The 20,806-nt window shown below is 33.6% G+C and overlaps 2 protein-coding genes and 1 long non-coding RNA gene across 8 annotated transcripts in view; 2 read left to right on the top strand and 1 right to left on the bottom strand.

Annotated features, from left to right (window-relative positions):
- Positions 1–12,974, bottom strand: part of LOC148621876 (retinol-binding protein 4-like) — a 23,370-nt gene extending 10,396 nt beyond the window's left edge. For 2 of the 4 annotated variants that reach the window (XR_015921261.1, XR_015921262.1), the window contains exons 1-2: positions 1,934–2,085; positions 487–614 (exon numbers count right to left, since the gene is read on the bottom strand). Coding sequence is in view for 1 of the 4 variants with exons in the window: in XM_088576674.1 (XP_088432800.1) it covers positions 12,543–12,783 (241 nt within the window). In the remaining 3 variants the exon portion in view is untranslated. Of the gene's footprint in view, positions 1–486; positions 615–1,933; positions 2,086–12,542 lie in introns of those variants that run through there. The other 2 variants (XR_015921263.1, XM_088576674.1) reach the window with 2 other exon arrangements.
- Positions 7,906–11,063, top strand: LOC148621877 (uncharacterized). Its single transcript, XR_015921264.1, has 3 exons — positions 7,906–7,935; positions 10,150–10,313; positions 10,776–11,063. It is a non-coding gene; the product is annotated as an uncharacterized LOC148621877 (long non-coding RNA).
- LOC148621875 (uncharacterized) lies at positions 11,640–20,806 on the top strand. 3 transcript variants are annotated; one of them, XM_088576673.1, is made up of 4 exons: positions 11,640–12,148; positions 17,590–17,923; positions 19,283–19,454; positions 19,913–20,049. In XM_088576673.1, exons 1-4 carry the CDS (start codon positions 12,084–12,086, stop codon positions 19,921–19,923), a joined length of 582 nt encoding a protein of 193 aa, XP_088432799.1. In that variant the 5' UTR covers positions 11,640–12,083; the 3' UTR covers positions 19,924–20,049. The 3 variants fall into 3 exon arrangements, with proteins under 3 accessions (XP_088432799.1, XP_088432797.1, XP_088432798.1); XM_088576671.1 differs by having other exon boundaries at positions 11,977–12,148; positions 19,283–19,477; positions 19,913–20,806; XM_088576672.1 differs by lacking the exon at positions 11,640–12,148 and adding an exon at positions 16,477–16,591 and having other exon boundaries at positions 19,283–19,477; positions 19,913–20,806.

Below are 20,806 nucleotides of genomic sequence, written 5' to 3'. Positions count from 1 at the left end.
GCTAAATTAAAAACCAAATACTGAATAAATTCTATCTGCAAAGAATAGCAAATAGTACTTAAGTTATATATTTTTAAGCGAAACGGCCGTTTTATGAAAAACCGAAAAATCCTAGGCCAAGCTGAAAAATCCTATAGACTGTAAGGTCCACTAGCCGAAATGTCTGTCCACCCAATTATCTCCCTCTGGAGTTCACCATCAGTAATAATAATCACATGTACATGTCATGTGATGCCTACTCTTCGTAAAATAATTACCAAAATCCCTTGAGCAGATTACACCAAATAAAATCTAAATCGCATTTGGTATTTCAACATTTAGACCGACTTTGAAGCGAGAAAATGCATTGCTATTGGCTATCTTAATGAGAGTGCTTTTTTTTTGTTTTGACCACCCAATTCATACATTTTTGTTTAGATTAACATGGTTGCAAGGTTACATAAACAATTTATGCAATAAGCTTTTCTCAATTGTCAATATCCTTACCAAATAAATTGCGTTTTCCTCTTAGTTATTATGCAAGAACGGTACCAGTATTGCATTGCATATCCCGGAGCGGGTGTATGTCAAAACATGGATGCTATAAAAATATAGTGCATTTTCTTCTTGCCTCTCTACAAAGTAATGTTATGTCAAAAGATATGAACAATGACTTATAAAATAGAGCAAACATCACACTATAAGATGACAAACTTTTTCAAAAGAAAATCCAACATTATGACATTAAAATGTTCCACTGAAAAGGTTGGTTTGATGAGTGCAAAACGGAAGTGAAAGTAGAGAAAATGGCTATTTATAGTTCAAGACTAGTTTTCTGTCCGATCTTCGTGGACTCACACATTTTCTTTGCGGGAAATTATTTCACATGTCCTTAGAAATGATACATAAGTGAAAGTTTTATTGAATCAATTTACATATTTAAAAAAAAGTTAATACGATACTGAGACAGAAACGAGAACGGGATGTAAGAAAAGGGAATGGAGCAACGCGTAAAGTTAAATTATTCTTTATGAATAGCGAAGGCCCTTTCGCCACTCGCGAGTATCGCCCATTTGACAATAGTTTTCAAAGAGGCTGTACATACCCGAATCATGAATCTTGATTTAACGTTGATAGTTTTTGGTTAGTATCGGGTCTCCCGCGGACGTTTCTCTTTTGTTTGTTTGTTTTTTTTTTATTTTTGAACTATTTTAACATTTCATAAAATTAAACAGGGACTTCAATGTATCATAAACCTGTAATTATTAATGTATACAGTTCCTTTATAAATTGATAGAATGATGAAAAAATGTCAGTATGAGCAAGGAGGAATATTTGGAGAAGTCAGGAGATAAATGCTAAATGTGAGATAGTAGTACCAAGGACTCAGAATTGGAAGTAAATTAGATGGTCAAAATGTGTATAGGTGTGGATGGGAGTCAAATGGGAGTATTTTATATTAGGGTATATCAAAAGCAAAGCGAAATTCAAATTTTTAGGTATTGAGAGTATGAAAGGTTTGATTGCATGCCCAAAGTTTATTAATAAAGCAAAAAATGCATGTAAATTTTGACTGCTTATCTTTTCCAAATGCCCTTCTGGTTCCAAAATTTTACAAAAACCATGCAAAAGTTTGGCAAAAATGAGTAGATAATAGCATATGTTTTGGAACCCATTTCCAAATTCTCTGGATCTGCGCCTGGCAAATAAACTATACTCCAATGGGGTGTATTACATGTAAGATATCCGAATATGTTGATATGGTATTTGTAATTAATTAGTCTAAAAACCATGTGCCTGAAGCTGACCATGTCCAATCTCACATATGCATATACGGGTATAACTAATGTACGAAAACCCCAAAAATATATGCGAAATCCCCGCTGGAATAGGAAAATCCCCTATGAAATATGACATATATACAAGTAGGTCATTTAATATATCTTCATTTTACCGTAAAAATATAATTTGATGAAATTATTTAATGTTTTGTATCGTTCGCCCCACACAAATCCAATCCAATATGGTTGACGCTATGGGAAACACTAAAACAAAGATTACCGGTACCGATTAGCGATAATCAACTTACCAATAAAATGTCATCGATTTTATTAACAAAGTTATTTTAATTAAGTGCTCATATTATACCAATAAGGAGCCCCCCACGCCATCGTCAAGGATATGAGCATGTGGAGGTGGGCATAAAATTTTTGGGATGTGATTTAAAAACGTTATTGAAATATTAATAATTGAAAAATGCATACTTACTTCAGAATTAAATTTATCATACTTTGTTTTTGTATTTTTAAAACTATTTATTTACATCTTTAATATTTTTGTCTAGAGTAAAATATTTGTCCTTTATCAATTATTTATTTATTACTGTGGGACTTAAAGGCCATTAAAGTTTTTAAATTTAAAACTACACAGACACCCTGCACAGGGCTCGGGCGTGTCTGCAATAGTCCGCGAAAAAGTTATTTAAGTTTATTCTAAGAAAAGTTAAACTATGCAGACACCCTGCACAAGGCTCGGGCGTGTCTGCAATAGTCCGCGAAAAAAAAAGTTATTTATTCAAGTTTATTTTAAGAAAAAAAAACTACACAGACACCCTGCGCAAGGCTCGGGCGTGTCTGCAATAGTTCACGAAAAAAAGTTATCATTCAAGATATATTCAAGAAAAGTTAAAGATACACAATTTACAGTTGATATAAAGTAACAAAATTAAATATGGTAACACGAGTATGAAACAGACGGGCATCAATTGGAATCATCAGAAGCTGGAGACTGGAATCTGGTCCTCTTGATTATTGTGGTCCTCTCTGTTATCTTCCGTTTCCTCTGTCCTATTTTCCTACCATGGGTTTTGGGCTTCAATACTGTCATGTTTTCGTCGGTTGATGTAATGGTACGGGATTCCTTGGGTACAAAATTCTTAAATCTTCGTACTAATCGTTGTCGTTCCTCTGATGTCTTGCTGACCCATGTTGACTTCGAAATAACAAACTGGCGATGACCCTCGGCAACTCTATATTGTCCCATACAAACCAAACTACGCGATAAATCCTTGAATTCTGTTTCAATGATGTTGTTGAGGATTTCCACTAAATCAAGTAGTGGTTTCGATTTCCAATCAATGGCTTTCTTCAGCACATGGTTGAGTGACTCACAGTTGTTGATGGTCCAGTCCCTGTCAAAAATTCCGCTTGGTATGTCGGCTGCTCTTTGATCCTGGATGTTAGGCTTGAGTCTGGTGTCAAAGTAACGATGAAACTTGGAAGATAATTCTTTGCACTTGGATTCCAATGTCTCAAACTGGTCTTCAAAACAAATAGTGTCATCTGCGTTCATGATTCCCTCGTTCCCGAAGATGGCATCAAGAATGTTGTTCCGCTCGGTCTTGTCGATACAGTCATCAATGAGTTTCTGCTTACAATTCTGGCGTAGATGGCGTGTGCACAGAATGTGTCTGGATTCAGGGAATGCCGCTGTAATCGAATTGACTAGTGCAGCTTCTTCGTAATGTAAGCTTGTCTGTATCTGTTCCCATCAGCTTAGTCCTAAGGTGGTTGAAAAACACACTAAAAGTTTCAAAGTTACTGTTGTCATGAATGAAAATGGGTCTTAGAAAAATCGGTGGTTCCTTGGTCGATTCCATGTTAACACGGGTCTGTTTATAGCATGTAGCTGTAACGTGGAGATCGCACAAGTTGAACGTCTTGTCTATACCAAGTATCGATAGTCCACTACAACATAAATTCTTGATGTTATCCAACTGCTGGTCACTGTATAATATAAGGTACGGTGCCTTACCGTGGTCTCTAACCATAGACTACAGTGTTCCCCTCTGCCAGCATCTTGTCTATCTCGTTAATATGGTCTGTGATGTTACCTCTTTTAATGGTCTGTCCTTCTCCATTCTTATGCTGTCTTCGTTCTAACATCTCAGTCATCTCCTTCATCACATTGGCTGGTGTACGTATAAACTCTGTTCCCTCCTTGGCATTACCATGTGGAGCTAGACCTGGGAATTCTCCTGAATATTCGATCAATACCAAGTTGGCTTTGGCACCAAGTCCTAACCAAGGCACTCGTCTCTTGTAGCTGTCGTCCTTCTTTGGTGATTGATAATTCCCGATGAGCTCAATGACTTCCTCGATCGCTGGTTGCGGGTTCATGCTTTCAAATGTTTTCTTCCCTTTCACTTTTGGTTTTGTTTGTTTTTTGTTTGTTTTTGTTTTTGTTAAATTGTACAATTTATTTAAAAACTAACAATCACATAATTAAAACTAATAATCACATAATTATTCAGTCTGTACAAAATACAAACAGTATTGTAGTTATAATAATGTATAATTGGATTTATTTGACACCTTTGTAAACTTTCTCAATCTGCCAAGTTAATTGAGATCAAAAGCAATTATCATCATTTGCACAAGGACTTAATAATACGCACTAATATTCATTAGGTATTTTTTTTAATAATAATATTTTATTTTCTATAATTTGTTTAATTTAACTTTTTTTCCGTGACTTTTTTCCTGTGACTTTTTATCTGTGACTTTTTTTCCGTGACTATTAAAAATCATGCTAAATATATATAATCTTTTTTAACGAATGTAGGAAAAAAAAGTCACAGAAAAAAGTCACGGATAAAAAGTCACAGGAAAAAAAGTCACGGATCAAAAGTAACAATACATGAAAAGAAGTATTATATTCAAATCTGAATTATCATCTTAATACTTTTATTTCTAATTTTATTAAATCTATGACATATTTGTTCACCTTTTTTTTCATGGGTGTACTTTTCAAGATACTTTATTTAATTGGAAAGAAATATGTTTAAGATTAGCATATGCCGAGACATTCTACATGGATGGAACCTTTTCAGTGGCTCCCTGTCCATTCAAGAAGCTGTGCACAATCAGGATCCCATTTAAAGACGTATCCATGACAGCAGTCTACGCCTTCCTACCAAACAAGTGCCAGGAGACATATACAGAACTCTTCCAGGCCATCGTTGACAAATGTAACAACAGAAACCTTCAACTCAACGTCCAGACCATATTCACCGACTTTGAAGACGCCGTTGTACGTGCTGCTGTTGCAGCTGTATTTGGCCACCAGATTAATCGCCAAGGATGCTTCTACCACCTGACCCAAGCCATATGGAGGAAGATACAGCACCTTGGTTTGGTCCCACTCTACAACACAGACGATGACTTCAGACTCTTTTGTGGTATAATAGATGGTCTTGCCTTCCTACCAGTGCCTGACCTGACCAATGGTATGCACCTTCTCCGCACCTTATGCCCAGATGACCCATCAGAGGCAGCAGAACTAATAGACTACTTTGATGCTACATATGTGAGTGGTGTACTACGACAGCAACATGCAGACCAGGACCAAGCCAGACTCCTACTACGCCGTAACCCACACATGTTTCCACCATCTATCTGGAATGTCCATAACGCAACAGTGAATGGTGACGCCAGGACCAACAACGTATGCGGAGGATGGAACAACAAATTCTTCAACATCGTCGGACACGCCCACCCATCCATTTGGAGAGTCATCGAGTGGTGCAAGAAAGAAGAATCAACTGTACGAACCATGATCAACCAGGACGCCATCGGCAACCCACCAGTAAAGAGACTCCAGCATCGCCACGTCCAACTGCAACAACGTTTACAGAACCTCTGCACTGACTTACCACTGACCAGAAGACTATCCAGCAGTTTCTCCGGAGTGGGAGATTCACATCAGACTAAACCACAGACGTTAAGACTTTCTGCCAAATGAACAATCAAAATCTATGTGCTGAGTTGAACATTAAGTTTATGTGAATAAGTTAAACAATATCCATGTTACATGTGATGAACATTGTGATAGTTAATCTCTGTCATTTATTTATTCTTTGTTGTTATGTCTTGTGATAATTACAGTTATTATTTATTGTAATTCATTGAATGTACAAAAATCAGTTGGTCTCCTTACTTATTATCATTTATGTCTAATATAGACATTTAGAAACTAGTGGTTCATATAAAACAAGACAACAAAAGAAGTGAAAAAATCAAAGATGATCCAATAAAAAAAGACAAGTTTCGAAAGAGACAACAACCAAAGTAACTCTTAGTGTCAAAAGAGACACCAACCAAAATAACATCTAGAGCTTCTTAACTTGAAATGCCATGACAAAATTTTGGAAATAAAAAAAAATACAAATTACGCTGAAGTAAACGTTAAAACATGCCAGAAAATATATCAAATATGTCACAATAAATCAGTATTTTACCCACATTTTATACCAGAAGTAAATCTATGTTCACAGCAAAAGTTTCGAGTAAATCATACCAAGTCAGAGTACTAATATTATTGTGACTTTATTTTTTGTGACTTTTTTTCCTACCATAATTGTGACTTTTGTCCTGTGACTTTTTTTCCGTTTACCTTTTTAACAGAACTTTCACTGTTAAATTAATATAAACTGTAATCATTTGTTTCGACCATCTGTTTGTATGCATTCAAGACAAAAAATATTGAGTAAAATTCAATCAAATAACATAATTTAGTGGATAATTCTCAAAAAATATACTTATGTAAGACCTTTTGTTCTAATTTTTACTAAAACCATGACTGTGACTTTCTGTCCTACGTTCTTTTTCTTAAGCCATAGGTCCTAATATTCATTTGTGTGCACTTGTTTGTTTTCGCATGTGTCAGCTGAGAAAATTGCAACCCTTCAAATCACCTGTTAAATTATACATATACATTGTACTAGATATTTAACTTCCTGATTAGTTTATCAAAGAATGTATAAAATGTATGAAGATAATGTCTTGTGTAATGTCAGACAAATATCACGAGTTCTGTTAAATAACTCATTGCGTAATTTGTGTATAAAGGGCATACCAGTGAAACATGTGTTTTCGTTTTCTATAAAATTGATCATAACACATTTATCATAAAAAACATATTCTGTCTTCGATTGATAAACCTTCGTATCTGTCAGTTTCAATTTTTATGGGTGCCACACCACATATGTCGGATAATTCACTCGTTCGTCACATTCTCTGATTTTCTACAAGGCGCCTGCTGAAATATGCACAAAAGTTACATTAAATTTTAGATATTCTAAAAGTATAATAAAAATAAAAGCTATTTTGTGTGAATGCTAATAAAATCCCAAATGATATAGCTACCAACTTGATCCATAGGCCTGTAATTAATTTAACCCAGACACTTCAGTGGCACAACTCAAAAAGGGTTCTGGGCTGAAAACTCCTGTTGTGATTTTTGATTTCGTGCTAAATGATTAAATAATAGCCAGAACCTCATGCTTTTCAAAATTTCTCGATCCGTATTGCAATTTATGCACATTGCACGCTTAAGGATTTATGATAATTTGTCTATCCGTTTCACTCCCTTGCAACCGTTATCCCCGCTCCAGGTATGGGTCTCAGTATCGTATTAATTTTCCCATAGACTTCTATAGTGAAGTGCATATTTTTAGGATTTTTAAAAAAAATATGTAAATTGATTCAATAAAACTTTCACTTATGTAGCATTTCTAAGGACATGTGAAAAAATAATTTACCGCAAAGAAAATAGGGTGAGTCCACGAAGATCGGACAGAAAAGTAGTCTCGAACTATAAATATCTATTTTCCCTACTTTCACTTTCGTTTTGCACTCACCAAACCAACCTTTTCAGTGGAACATTTTTATGATATTGTGTTAGATTTTCTTTTAAAAAAGTTCTTCATCTTACAGTGTGATGTTTGCTCTAATTTATAAGTCATTGTTCATATCTTTTGACAAAATATTAGTTTGTAGAGAGGCAAAAAGAAAATGCACTATATTTTTATAGCATCCATGTTTTGACGTATACCTGCTCAGGGATATGCAATACGATACTGGTACCTATGCAATTAATGGTGAACACAATTATCAAGTGAGTTAGCTAATAGTGTATTTAGGTTACAGACCACCAATTCAACCAATGAGCAAAAATAGTCCTACGCAGAAATTACCCCTGTTCCTCATAGTGCTGTGAAAAAAGTTCTCATCTTATTTAAAAAAAATTAAACAGTTTCTGAAAGGAAAAACATTTCTGTACAATTTATAGGTGCATTTTGCTTCTTGTGATGTGAAGCCTAATCTCCATAATGTTTTCTATATATACCCCTATCTTGTGAAAACACTGGGATTTCCCATGCTATTTATAGACCCTTCACTTCCGGTGACCAGTACTGCACTGCAAGTCTGCTAACCCCACATGCCATTCTGAGGATTGTGAGCTGACATATGTAGAATCATGCTGATATATAGTCCTCTGCAGTTTAAAGTTAAGGTAAAGTCCAGAGAAGCCATTGAATATTGTGAAATTAGCATAGAAGCCTATGGGAAGTGGAATTAGTGGTTTCTAGCCTAAAGTAACTCTCCGTCATCTATTGGCATGAACTGTCATGGAACTATTTTTGTATAAGCTTGATTCTGACCTATTCTATCTATATTGGACAAAGTTTTGCTCACCAGCCATTCCATTGCATGTTTGAACTCACCTTCCTTCTGGGTATTACTGGGCAGTGGGACATTCAGAAATTGCGAATAGGTTGTTGGGGTGACTGACCTAAGAAGGGTAGGGCATTCATCAGGTGGCGGGGTAGGAGGCATGAATCAAATTTGAAAATGGGGGTGAGGAGATTTTCAAGAAATCCTTCCCAAATTGTAGGGGGTTTCTCTCCACCCCATCTGGATCTGCCACTGCTCTAGTTATTTTAATATTTATTATATAATAGCCAAAACTTTACAATTAAGGGGGCTGCATGGCATGGGATGGCACACCTGGGGTCTACCTTTGGATCTGCCTTTGCTGGTGTATACCTGATTATTTCTAGCCTCAAAAGAAAACATGCCCAAGGAAAGGTGTGTGGTCAAGCATCAGATTAACTTTCAAGTTTGGAAAAACAACCCAAAATTGAATAAAAATCCAACTTTAACTTAACTCAAACTTGGATTTTTTGCCCTTCTCTCTGGAAAATGTTTTTCAATTATGTCTGATGTTAATAGAACATTGATCTAGGCTTTTGTTGTTTTAATGTTATTTTTCTGATTCACTGTAACACTGAAATATTGCTTGGCAAAAAGTGAGGTTATTTTATATGTACTGAATGATAAAAAAACATGTCTCTGAAATAATTTATTTCTATAGAAAATCTGCACATGATCATTTGTGTATGGAAGCACTTGAACAGTTGCTTTTGAGTATGTATGGTAGAATTGAAACCCTGATCTCATCCAATATGTAACAAATCTCCATTGAAAATTGTGCTAATTATGCTGACCTGATAACAAACATAATGTTAGTTTTTATTATTTCCATTTTAAGTCTGTCATATTTTGTTTAAATGATAAAACATCATGATATTTTTTTTTAATTTACGGTATACTTAGAAAGTAGTAATATATTCAGGGGTGGATCTAGGATTTTAGAAGGGGGGGGGGGGTGTTTATAGAACTAAATGCAGATTGAAGTGAGAAAATAGAGTTTTTTGTGGTACAATTTGTGAAAAATTATGATTTCTTGCACAATCCTCCCTCCCCCCATTTCAGGAGGTGTATGCGAGACATGCCTGTCATTTGATCTATGCCTGATATTGTTACGTTTAAACATGTATACAGTTTAGCAAATAGTTCTTGATGCTGAGAGCCATATACAAACTAGATGATAGCCCCCAAATTAATCTGTACCATGTGCAGCTGAGATTTTTCAGCAACCAATAGGTCCATATACTGCAATTTGACTCAAGTATCATGAACTAATTGTTACATCATACTTTCCTAATGTAGTCACATTCTTAATTTATAAAATGAGATGGTAGATACATTATTTCATGGACTGGTAGATGTATGTAAGATAACACACAAATAAAAATCTTACAATATATGTGCTGAATATAATAAAAATGACATGTCAAAATATGTATCGCATGCAGTATCAACCAGAGACTCCTATATCATCCCAACGGCCACCAGCCAAAGGGGTGACATAGGTTGAAGCTTGACACCATATATAATACAGATTTTGACATATATATTTTCCCTCTTAAAACATGCTGTAATGTTACACATGTATTGGTAATTTTTCTCCTTTTTTCTTGTTTAGGTGTATAACATGGATTTAAAGTAGTTTCCTATGTTTTCCACATAAAAAATACTGAAATGAAAAAGACTTGAAAATCAACTTGAAATCTGATGTATTATAAAGCTGATGCCAGAGAATATGCAGCCAGTGTTGCCATAATAGTAGTACCGGTATGTTCAACATGGGTAAGAAGATAATTAACTGTAAAACTCAGTACTTTCCATTCATCTCTGACTTGTTTGTCAAAATAGTTGTTCTATTTAATGATTTAATATTTTGTTGTCTGAAGTATTGCTTTTTCACTGTAAGCATACTGAATTTCACATTTACAATTTGTATGGATGATAAACACATACAAATGAGGCAAAACTAATACAGCAATCTATTTTGTTTCATAACCAGCCTTAGTGTAGATACTAGAAAATATGTCTGTTGGAACGTTATGGATCAGCCTTGTAAATGTAATATATAGTACAGTATGTCATGTTATATCTTTATTTTTAATCAAACGATAATTAGCCTTGTGATTTTATTATTTTTTTGTACAGAGAGCTATATTAGTGTGGATTCCCTATTTCTTTGTTATTTAGTCGACATACTATCTTACACTATGCTTACGTGTGATAAAAGAGAAATTTTTTTTGCAGGATTATCAAAAGAATATGCAGTAAACAGCTCCTATAAATTACATGGAGATCTAGATGCAAAGAATATGCTATGCAGCTTTTGGTGATCTTTTCAGACCAGATTATGTTACAAGACATGACCTGTTTAAAGATACACGAGTGAATTTCAGTTGTTATTGATGGCTCATACTTTGTAAAAGAGAGAGAAAAAAAACTTGTATGTGTGGTGATTGTTATACCTTTTGATATGCTATTCAAATTGTTTTGTTGTAGATATTACATAAGCAGTAATACTTCTGTTCGAAGAAATAATACACATTAAACAAATTGTTTGTTTCAATTTCTTGTAAAATGTTCTTGTAATTGTTAATTTTTTTTCAAAACTCATGATATGGTTGAATGCATTTTTTTAAATTCAGTATAAGTATTAAAGATACAATCAAGTTGTGATATTTTAAAAAAGATGTGTAATATTTCCTCAAAATTATCTCCTCTTTGCTTAATGCAACAAAATTACCTCCCTTGGTTAAAACAAATTTATCCAAAAAAATCAAACGTTATTTGTAATTTTGAAATTATAGAAAAAATGGATTTTTAGAATGATTAATATAGCTTATCAGATTTCCCATGGGAAGAGTCAACACTTCCCATGGGAACAAAAGTTCCTATTGGAAAAATGAATCATCCCATGGGAAAACAAGTTCCCATAGGAACTTTACACTTCCCATGGGAAATGTAGGTTCCAATAGGAAATGTGCGATTTTTTCATAGGAACTCCAGATTTTCCTATGGGAAATCTGCCTTAAATCCTCAATAACTTTCTTCTTGATAGTTTTTTTCATTTCTTTGCATGTCATGTATGCTTAGGCTACTAAAGTACTACATAATCAGCAAAAATAAAATCCTACTACATTGTTCTTTAAGCATGTCAAATTTGCCGTTTCCGGAATGGCAAATTTGTCCGGCAGAGAGTTTTATTATTACTAGGACTATTCACGTATTTACCGACATACTACAAAAAGAAACCTAAATTGATGGTACGCATTTATTCCAGATGTCACGAAAATTTCTTGTTCATACAGTTTATTTGAATAATTGGAATTGGTTTTGAACAATGTGGTCAATATCTATTGACTCAATATAATTGGACAATTAAAGAATCAGTAGTGTATCAATTCGTACGTTTTTAAGAATTTTCAACAAAAAAAAATCTATGCAGTTGTATTAAGTTATAATTTTGTTCTTGTATTTGGGATTGGCATCTGTTACCTTTCAAGTTGATTAGAAATAAAAGAAACTAAAATCCAGGATTGAATTAAGATGTAATACATGGGTAGTGACAGATTGGATATTGTTGAGTTCTGTATCTTCCTGATACATGAAATAAGTTTTAGGTAAGAGTTTAATGTTTAATTAGTTTTCAAGGGAGTGGATTTTATTTGTTTACTCATTTACAGTACAGAATATGTTTTCTTACGATGCTTCAATTCAATTGCTAGTAAGAGTATTGATATATTTTTAAACAACCACAAAAACATTTTTATGGTGGAAATGTTGCATTTACTTGAATACATATCTTAAACGATTCAAATTACCATATAATTAAGAGCAAAACAGTCTTTGTTAATTCAGAATGGTGTTTTTTTGTTTTTTGTTCTTTTTTAAAACCATAACTTTTAAATTAATTTATAACAATGCGCAATGATATCTTTACAATTTAGAAGTACTTCTTGTTATGCTCGAAAAGTGATCAGTTAGTTTAGAGAATAGATAGAATATCATACTTACATGCTTGTATACTTAATCTTCCATCTTGTAAAGCGTAGAACTCAAACTGAACATTTTTTGGTACAAAATACGACCGAATCCAGTATTGGTTTGTCATCATAGCGTACCAACGACCTTGGAATTTAACAGGGTCGAAATTCTCTTGTATGTGTTGCTTAAAGGATCCTACTCGACAATTCCTACACCATACAAAAGATTGTAAAAGCGAAAATAATACAATTAAAATAAACTGAATGTCCATGTTAATTCACACATTTCCAAACTTCATATAACTTCTCGTCGACGTGTTATAGTCTACACATGTTACAGACTTAAGGGATTACTCCGGCCCGTTTGTTTAATGCTCGATAAAACTTAATTCCTACAATTATTGGTATACAGTGTAACAAGAGGCAGGTTTAACCTTCACGAGGACGAAATTAAACGATAAAGAGGGATTATTTATAGATATATCAGTTAAGTTTGGTGTCTTCCTAACACCTAGTATACCAGGAAATAACTATAACACCTAGTATACCAGGAAATAACTATAACACCTAGTATACCAGGAAATAACTATATACAGACAAAGTTTTCCGATAATTTGCACATCGGATCAGGTTACTTTCGTAAAGACTTTGGAACACTAGGACAGCTTGACTATTTGTACATATGTATCATCAGATTCAAGGAAGTAATACAAGATTTTCTATATCATTGTGGTAAAATAAATTATTATAGCGTTCTATATTTGTAGATGTTCTGAACTGAAATGAATAGCTTTAAATCGCCCTACCAGAAGTGATGTATTTCGGAAGTGACGAATTTCGAAAATGACATGTACACACTTAACTGTGCTATAGGAAGTCATGATTGAATCATTTAATAGAAATGCCATTTTAACGGTTTTTTTCCTAAATAGCTTGCGTTGAAAAATAAATGAATCATAATAGCGAGCCGGTACTAAGTGAGCTCAACAGCAACCTGTGTATACATAAAAATAACATTCTTGTGATGTCCCCAGTGATAGTTATTAGCAGAAACAGCCTTAAAAGTGAAGTTCCGCGACAAAAAAAAATTAAAGATATTGACACTTCTTTTGATCATTAAACGAATTCTAAATAGATTAGCGTCGAATTTTATCATTGAAAACATATACTCGTCTTCTATGCATTCCTTTCATTTTTTCCTGCTTCCCGCAGCTTTAAACGTACTTCTTTTAAATTTAAAAATGAAGCGCATAAATAAACAATAACATTGCACTGACTTGACATAAAACTGATTTATAATGGATGAGATTTAAGACCGCGGGAAAATGCGAGGCTGTGCAAATATGGCTACCATCACTTTGACGAAAGATAGAGTAAGAGACGACCTAAGGCGTGAAACGGTGTTATCTGCTTGATTCCAATCATTTCGGGATCGTATATTCAAAACATCAATGCAGAAAGGACATGGCTGTCAGTAGCTCATTTTTACATCGAAAACCATGTCACATTGTCAGTTGGATGCCGCAATTTGCAATGTCAATTTCGGTTGTCATTTTCACTGATTGTGCTTAGGTCGTGTTATTTTAAGTCTATTCTATGCTCTAAATTTTATGGTTTTTGAAGAAAAAAATGTGAAGTTGGAAGATGACGTGTTAATAATTAGTTTACTCTACAAGTGCATTTGCATAAAGATCGGTAACCTCATGATGAAAAGAATAAACTGCGATTATAAAATTATATATGCATCTATTTATATCGGGTAAATAAGGGGCGGTATTCACACCGTGAGACAGCTGTCTTCCTGTATTTCAATCAATAGTACAAGTTTTGCTTATAGGCTAAAAACCACTAATTCCACTTTCCATAGGCTTCTATGCTAATTTCACAATATTCAATGGCTTCTCTGGACTTTACCTTAACTTTAACCTGCAGAGGACTATATATCAGCATGATTCTACATATGTCAGCTCACATTCCTCAGAATGGCATGTGGGGTTAGCAGACTTGCAGTGCAGTACTGGTCACCGGAAGTGAAGGGTCTATAAATAGCATGGGAAATCCCAGTGTTTTCACAAGATAGGGGTATATTTAAAAATCATTATGGAGATTAGGCTTCACATCACAAGAAGCAAAATGCACCTATAAAATGTACAGAAATGTTTTTCCTTTCAGAAACTGTTTAAATTTTTTAAATAAGATGAGAACTTTTTTCACAGCACTATGAGGAACAGGGGTAATTTCTGCGTAGGACTATTTTTGCGTACGTTCCAAATGCTCATTGGTTGAATTGGTGGTCTGTAACCTAAAGAGTCACTTTTTGTCTTAGAAAAAATAAATAACTATACAGGTATCTTCCTACACACATACTGAATGCATTTGCAAAGTTTCAGTGAAATGTGACAAGCACTTTTTTAAATATTTGATTTTTAAATATAGGGTAACCAAGTTGTGCGAGCAAAAAAGTGACAATATTCTACCATACTTAAATGTATTAAATATTTGCAAAGAACTTTTTCTGACTTTTCAAATAAAAAATATCAATCACAACTTGTTTTTTAACAATATTAATGAAGAAATAGTTTTAAAAGTAATCATTTTCTGAGAAATTGGTCTATTTTTAAAAAATTATTTCTGACATGCCTCCCCCTTTTTCTTGATCACATGTCAAAAATCCTAAATCTTTAAATTTTCACAAAAGGTGATATATTTGGCTTTAAATTTGTAAATACAGTGTTTTCACATTAAAACATGACCAGTAAAGGGCACCTAAAGCAAAAAAAGTACTCAATAATGGATTTTCCATGTTGCCATAGGGGAATGCTGATATGGCCTTAACCGCAGTAATGAAAGTGAGTTTTTCCTCATTTCTAACCTAATTTTTGCTCAAATCTACACAAAACTGGATTTCAAGTGCTTATTACCACCATATTTAGGTAAATATAGCCCTCAAAGTTTAATATTTGATATTTTTACTACATTTTCTACACTTTTTACAAGATAGGACATAAAAATCAGCCAAAAAGACCAATTTTCAATAATTTGGACCTATAACTTAAAAAAATGCATATTTTGAAGGATTTTTGTAGTGTATTCCTCTCATGGCAAAGTTAACAAGATCTTCAAGTAGTTTAAAGCTATTTCAAAAAACTTTTCATTTTGCCATGGCTTCTCCTTAAGGCTAAAAACCACTAATTCCACTTTCCATAGGCTTCTATGCTAATTTCACAATATTCAATGGCTTCTCTGGACTTTACCTTAACTTTAACCTGCAGAGGACTATATATCAGCATGATTCTACATATGTCAGCTCACAATCCTCAGAATGGCATGTGGGGTTAGCAGACTTGCAGTGCAGTACTGGTCACCGGAAGTGAAGGGTCTATAAATAGCATGGGAAATCCCAGTGTTTTCACAAGATAGGGGTATATTTATAAATCATTATGGAGATTAGGCTTCACATCACAAGAAGCAAAATGCACTTATAAAATGTACAGAAATGTTTTTCCTTTCAGAAACTGTTTAAATTTTTTAAATAAGATGAGAACTTTTTTTCACAGCACTATGAGGAACAGGGGTAATTTCTGCGTAGGACTATTTTTGCTCATTGGTTGAATTGGTGGTCTGTAAAGAAGTGAACGCGTCTAACCAACCTTTTTTGATTGGAATTCTTTTATTCGGGTGGGGGGGGATACGTGTATAACATCAGTAAGTAGGTTTTCGTCATAATTGGGTGTAAATTAAATGTACAAGAAGGACGGATCCAGATTTTATATTAAAAAAGGATGGGGCCGATCCAGAGAATTGTCAAAAGGGGGGATAAAGGCTATCATTCGCTTATTTATTTTCCATTTGGTGCAAAATTTTCTAACTAAAATGGAAATCCACCTCCTAGACCATCCGCCTTAATCCACAACGACACGAAACAAAATAGGTTACATACAATAAATACATCATACACGTATTTTGTTGATTTAAGGCAGTTTTCGGCCTATATACAGTCACGTTCATATATCATGGATATCCTGCAACAGTATTTCGACGTTTTAGTGGTAAAAATTGAAAAAAAAGTAAAGAAAAAACGTAAGTATATACAATGTGCGTCTATAAAGGCTCTTTATATGTAATTACTTCCGATATATTTACGATTTCTCTTTTTTTTTTTCACTTTTTCACCACTAAAACGTCATTTTAGTACTTAGATTCCTTCTCACTGCATGTACTTATCTCAAATATTTTAACGGTTTTAACTTGACCTCTACTCTTTACGCCAATATTGCAACCAGAGAACAAGAAACCGTTCAGTCGAAGAAGTAGAAAATATTTCTAAGTAAACGCCCATACATGTATGTAAATGTAAGTCTTTTCAGACACGAAAATGATGCTCATGGATTTAAAAGAACTATCGAAGTGTGAAAATCTACGTACAGCTATCGCCTCTGCAAAGACATGAGACTTCATAATCTTTAATGATAATACTAGTTTCTTATGTTGAGAGTTTCATTCATAAACTTTTATCACAATACTTTTTTTGTTTCTGTGTGTTGCATCCTCTTGTCGCATGTAACGGTCATCATTTGAAAAATACGATTCTTCCTTGCGGTCATCTCGTCGATATTTTTACCTCGTAAATTCTCATAATTCATACATTTTGCACATACGCTGCAAAATTCCAGCTAGAAAGAATTACCAATTATTTGTCATGTTTATTTTGTTCAATATCTTGGAATTGACAACTTTATGAAAAAATAATATTCTTTCCCAAATTTCCCTCCGCCATTTTGAGATGACGTTCATCAGCTTTACCCCGGACATTATTGTTGAATAAACGCAAGCGTTTAGGAAGGAGAGCGTCGATTGGTCTAAAAAATCGTCTTTATAAATCGACCAATCATTAAAAATGACTACAAAATTAAGTAGTATAGGATTTTTCCTGATACTAAGTTTAGGGACACGCCGAAGCTTCAACATTGATGAATACCTCGTGTGCAATTTTGCGCGATGATCATTATAATAGGTAGTCAGATAGAAATATCGGAGAAGATACAGATATTATAATTAACTTCTAATTTCTTTTACAGAAACATAATGAAAACAGCAACAGCTGTAATTGTACTGTGTACTGTTGTCATTGTTTACCTCTTCTTCACTGTTTCCCATTATATTTCAACGATAATAGACAGTAAGCGACCGCTAATGAAAATAACACAAACTAGAAAATTATACAATTACTTACAAGAAATGGACAAACTAAATACAGAAAGGGTTCAAATGGACGATCCTAGACTGATTCATCTGATAAGGAACTACTGGATAGAAAATCCTTCCGAAGAACCTTACAATCTGAAATCACCAGATGAAATGGACCCATCAATAGGCCAAGCTGCCTTCGTGGATAATAGACTTAACTTCCAGGTAGAAGTATTGCTTCAAGATGAGTTTATTATTAATTTAAACATATTTTATTTGCACAAAACAAAATGGATTGGACAAAGTAAATCATACTTATTTTGTCCTATCCTTAATCCAATATATGAATATGTAAAAATGCGACTTTTTATGAGAAAATTGCAAGTCCCATTTTTTTTGCAACCCATAAGTCATCAATTGTGATAATACTAAACAGAAAGTACCAAATTAGCTATTTTTTATTCAAGCATAAATACTCGCTAGGGGTTTTGACATTGAAAAAATTGTCAATCTAAGCGAATTTTCGGTGGGGTAGGGGTACATTTTATTCATTTACTCCAAAATCCTAAGCGTTATCGCAACTGTGTTGGTACCATTGGAAAACAACCTGATGATATTTAAATGTATCAATTTACTTCGTTTTGTAGAAAGTACAAGTGAAAAGAATAAAAAATAATACATAGGATTTTTGCTGCAACAAGGAATAAAAAGTGACAAAAATACAAAAATGCTTCTGTTTTTTTTTTTGGCGACAAAATGACTCATAAATGAGAGGTTCATGTATAAGGCTACATGAAAATCATATTTTGGTTGATGAGTGCACGGGGGTGATCTCGGTCCACGTACTATATCCTTACTATTGCGCGTATCATGCTGATGACATATTCCCGAAAACTGATGTTAAAACGCGCGTGACTTTCCAAGAGCATTTACCAGAAAATATCACGGAAGATTTTCGTATTTTTAATTTAAAAAAATGACTAAAACACATTGACAAAGTTAAACATTTCCAAGTGTTATCAATTGCTGAAGATAAATATAAAGTCTGTATTCAATAAAAATAAAGTATTTCATAACTTGTCTTCATACGTGTAATTGTTCCCTCCTCCGCTATCACCATTATTAATGTATAATTCTACCCAATTAATGATTTTGTAGAGTTTAATTTGGTGAAAATTTAGAATATGTATTATATAAGGGAATTCTAAATAAAAAAAATGCTGATGACCAAAATGATACATTTAAGTGTGAAATGTTTACAATGGTTATGGTTTTGGTTTTTATATGTGAAAGCGGGACGGTTTCGAAAGTTAGATATCTTTTGAAAATACACATACGAAGTTTTTTGACAGGCAATTTTTCCCCCTTAATTTTTAGAATGATATCGACTTTTTTGTGTAAACAGTGGTTCGTGATCCTTATCACATTCTGCTCATGTTTAACCTGCACTGCTAGGACCAAAATGAAGCAGTCGGTACATTTCTTCACTGTAAAACTTGAGAATGAAATGTATGCCTTTTGTATAATAGCATTGTTCTGGTAAACATGTACGCACTTGCATTTCAAACATTAATTTCCATTTAGGAAAACGGATTTTACGTCGAATGTGGTGCCTTAGATGGCGAATCAAGGTCTAACACTTTATTGTTTGAAAGATTAAGGAATTGGAATGGACTGTTGATTGAAGCTGATCCTAAGAATTATAGATTACTGAAGATGAAGCACAGAAAGGCATTCACGATCAATGCCTGTTTAAGTATTTATCCATATCCTGTTAAGGTAACAAATACATCATAATATTGTTTGAAAACCACTAAGTTAATACTTACTTGCTTGATTTACAAGGAACATAGGGCCTATAGGTTTCTTTGTTACCAAGATGTACATTGTAAATATACAATTGTTAACAATAACATAAATATAAAACATCGTACTTGGAACCCACAATACACACAATTACAAGCCATGCTGAGTTGATCTTCCTATGAGAAATAACAAAATAAGTCCGTCGTGGGCGTGAGAAAACATCTATTCTTAGTTTGAAGGGAGCGAAAAGCACCAAATGGCCGTTGATGTTAAATAACAATTACCTGTGCGTTGGAGGTTGTAAGATTTTTTAACTTGATATTTTGTGCTGGGAAAAATTAATGATTTATAAAAGAGCAACAAGAATATGGGGAATTAGATATTTTATATGTGATATATTTTTTTCAGATGAAGTTTAGACAGGCATTTAACCTTGGTAAAATCATAGAGGACACTCAAACAAACTACAGAGTTACAGAAATTCAGTGCTTTCCTTTGTATTCAATATTACTTGCCTTAAATGTAACGACCGTGGACTTTTTTAGTTTGGACGTTGAAGGGTCAGAATTACAGGTGTTGAAAACAATACCATTCAAAAAGTTAAATATAAGAATGATTACAACAGAATTTATACATATTCAGGATGATGGGGAACATGCAGTGAAGAAATATGTAGAGGGCAAGGGCTACTCTTCCTTACTTAAGATGCAACACTATAGAAATTTAGCAAATGATATAATATTCAAAAAGCGTTAAAGATTAACATGGTTAATTATAAATCAGAATAAGATTATTCTTGGGTTACACGATTTTACCGGTATAAACATTTTTTTTAGAAACTCGAAGTTTGCTTCGAAACATAATTACAAATTCAGATTCAATACATGTAGCTATATGGTAAAAAAAATCCATCTGTGCTCTCTTGTTGGAAAATATAAAATGTTTCATTCTATAGGCTCGCAGAGAAAGATATGTAACTCTAATTATTCAAGTACACTGTTTTACTGATAGTTGAACTTAATCATGTTATATTAACAAACTTGATTATGATGAGATTTGCAAATTGATTGCGAAAATAAACACCTATTATGAAAAGACGACACCATTGCAGCGTTGGAACACCAGGACCATATGAAACAAAATGGCAGATTCTATTCTTGGACATGATACCCTTCTTTTTTTTAACTTTGTTCCGAAAATGTATATTTGTTGTTTGAATGTATGATGTAGACAATAGCTTTTTCTCAGATAAATAATATAGACCGATACTACAGATTTATATAAATCATCATTTGTTTTAAA

This window comes from Perna viridis, chromosome 3, assembly GCF_037379345.1.
Source record: "Perna viridis isolate PV_CMFRI_1.1 ecotype Kerala chromosome 3, ASM3737934v1, whole genome shotgun sequence".
In the NCBI taxonomy this organism is placed as follows: domain Eukaryota; kingdom Metazoa; phylum Mollusca; class Bivalvia; order Mytilida; family Mytilidae; genus Perna; species Perna viridis.
This window is presented reverse-complemented; position numbering and strand designations above follow the sequence as displayed.

What these genes read in the sequence shown, in the direction of transcription:
- LOC148621875 (XM_088576671.1), top strand. Translation starts at nt 12,084, where the DNA reads ATGGGTAGTGACAGATTGGATATTGTTGAGTTCTGTATCTTCCTGATA. An exon ending in ATAATAGACTTAACTTCCAG is followed by an intron (nt 17,924 to 19,282) that starts GTAGAAGTATTG and finishes ATTTCCATTTAG; the next exon opens with GAAAACGGATTTTACGTCGA. An exon ending in TTTATCCATATCCTGTTAAG is followed by an intron (nt 19,478 to 19,912) that starts GTAACAAATACA and finishes TATTTTTTTCAG; the next exon opens with ATGAAGTTTAGACAGGCATT.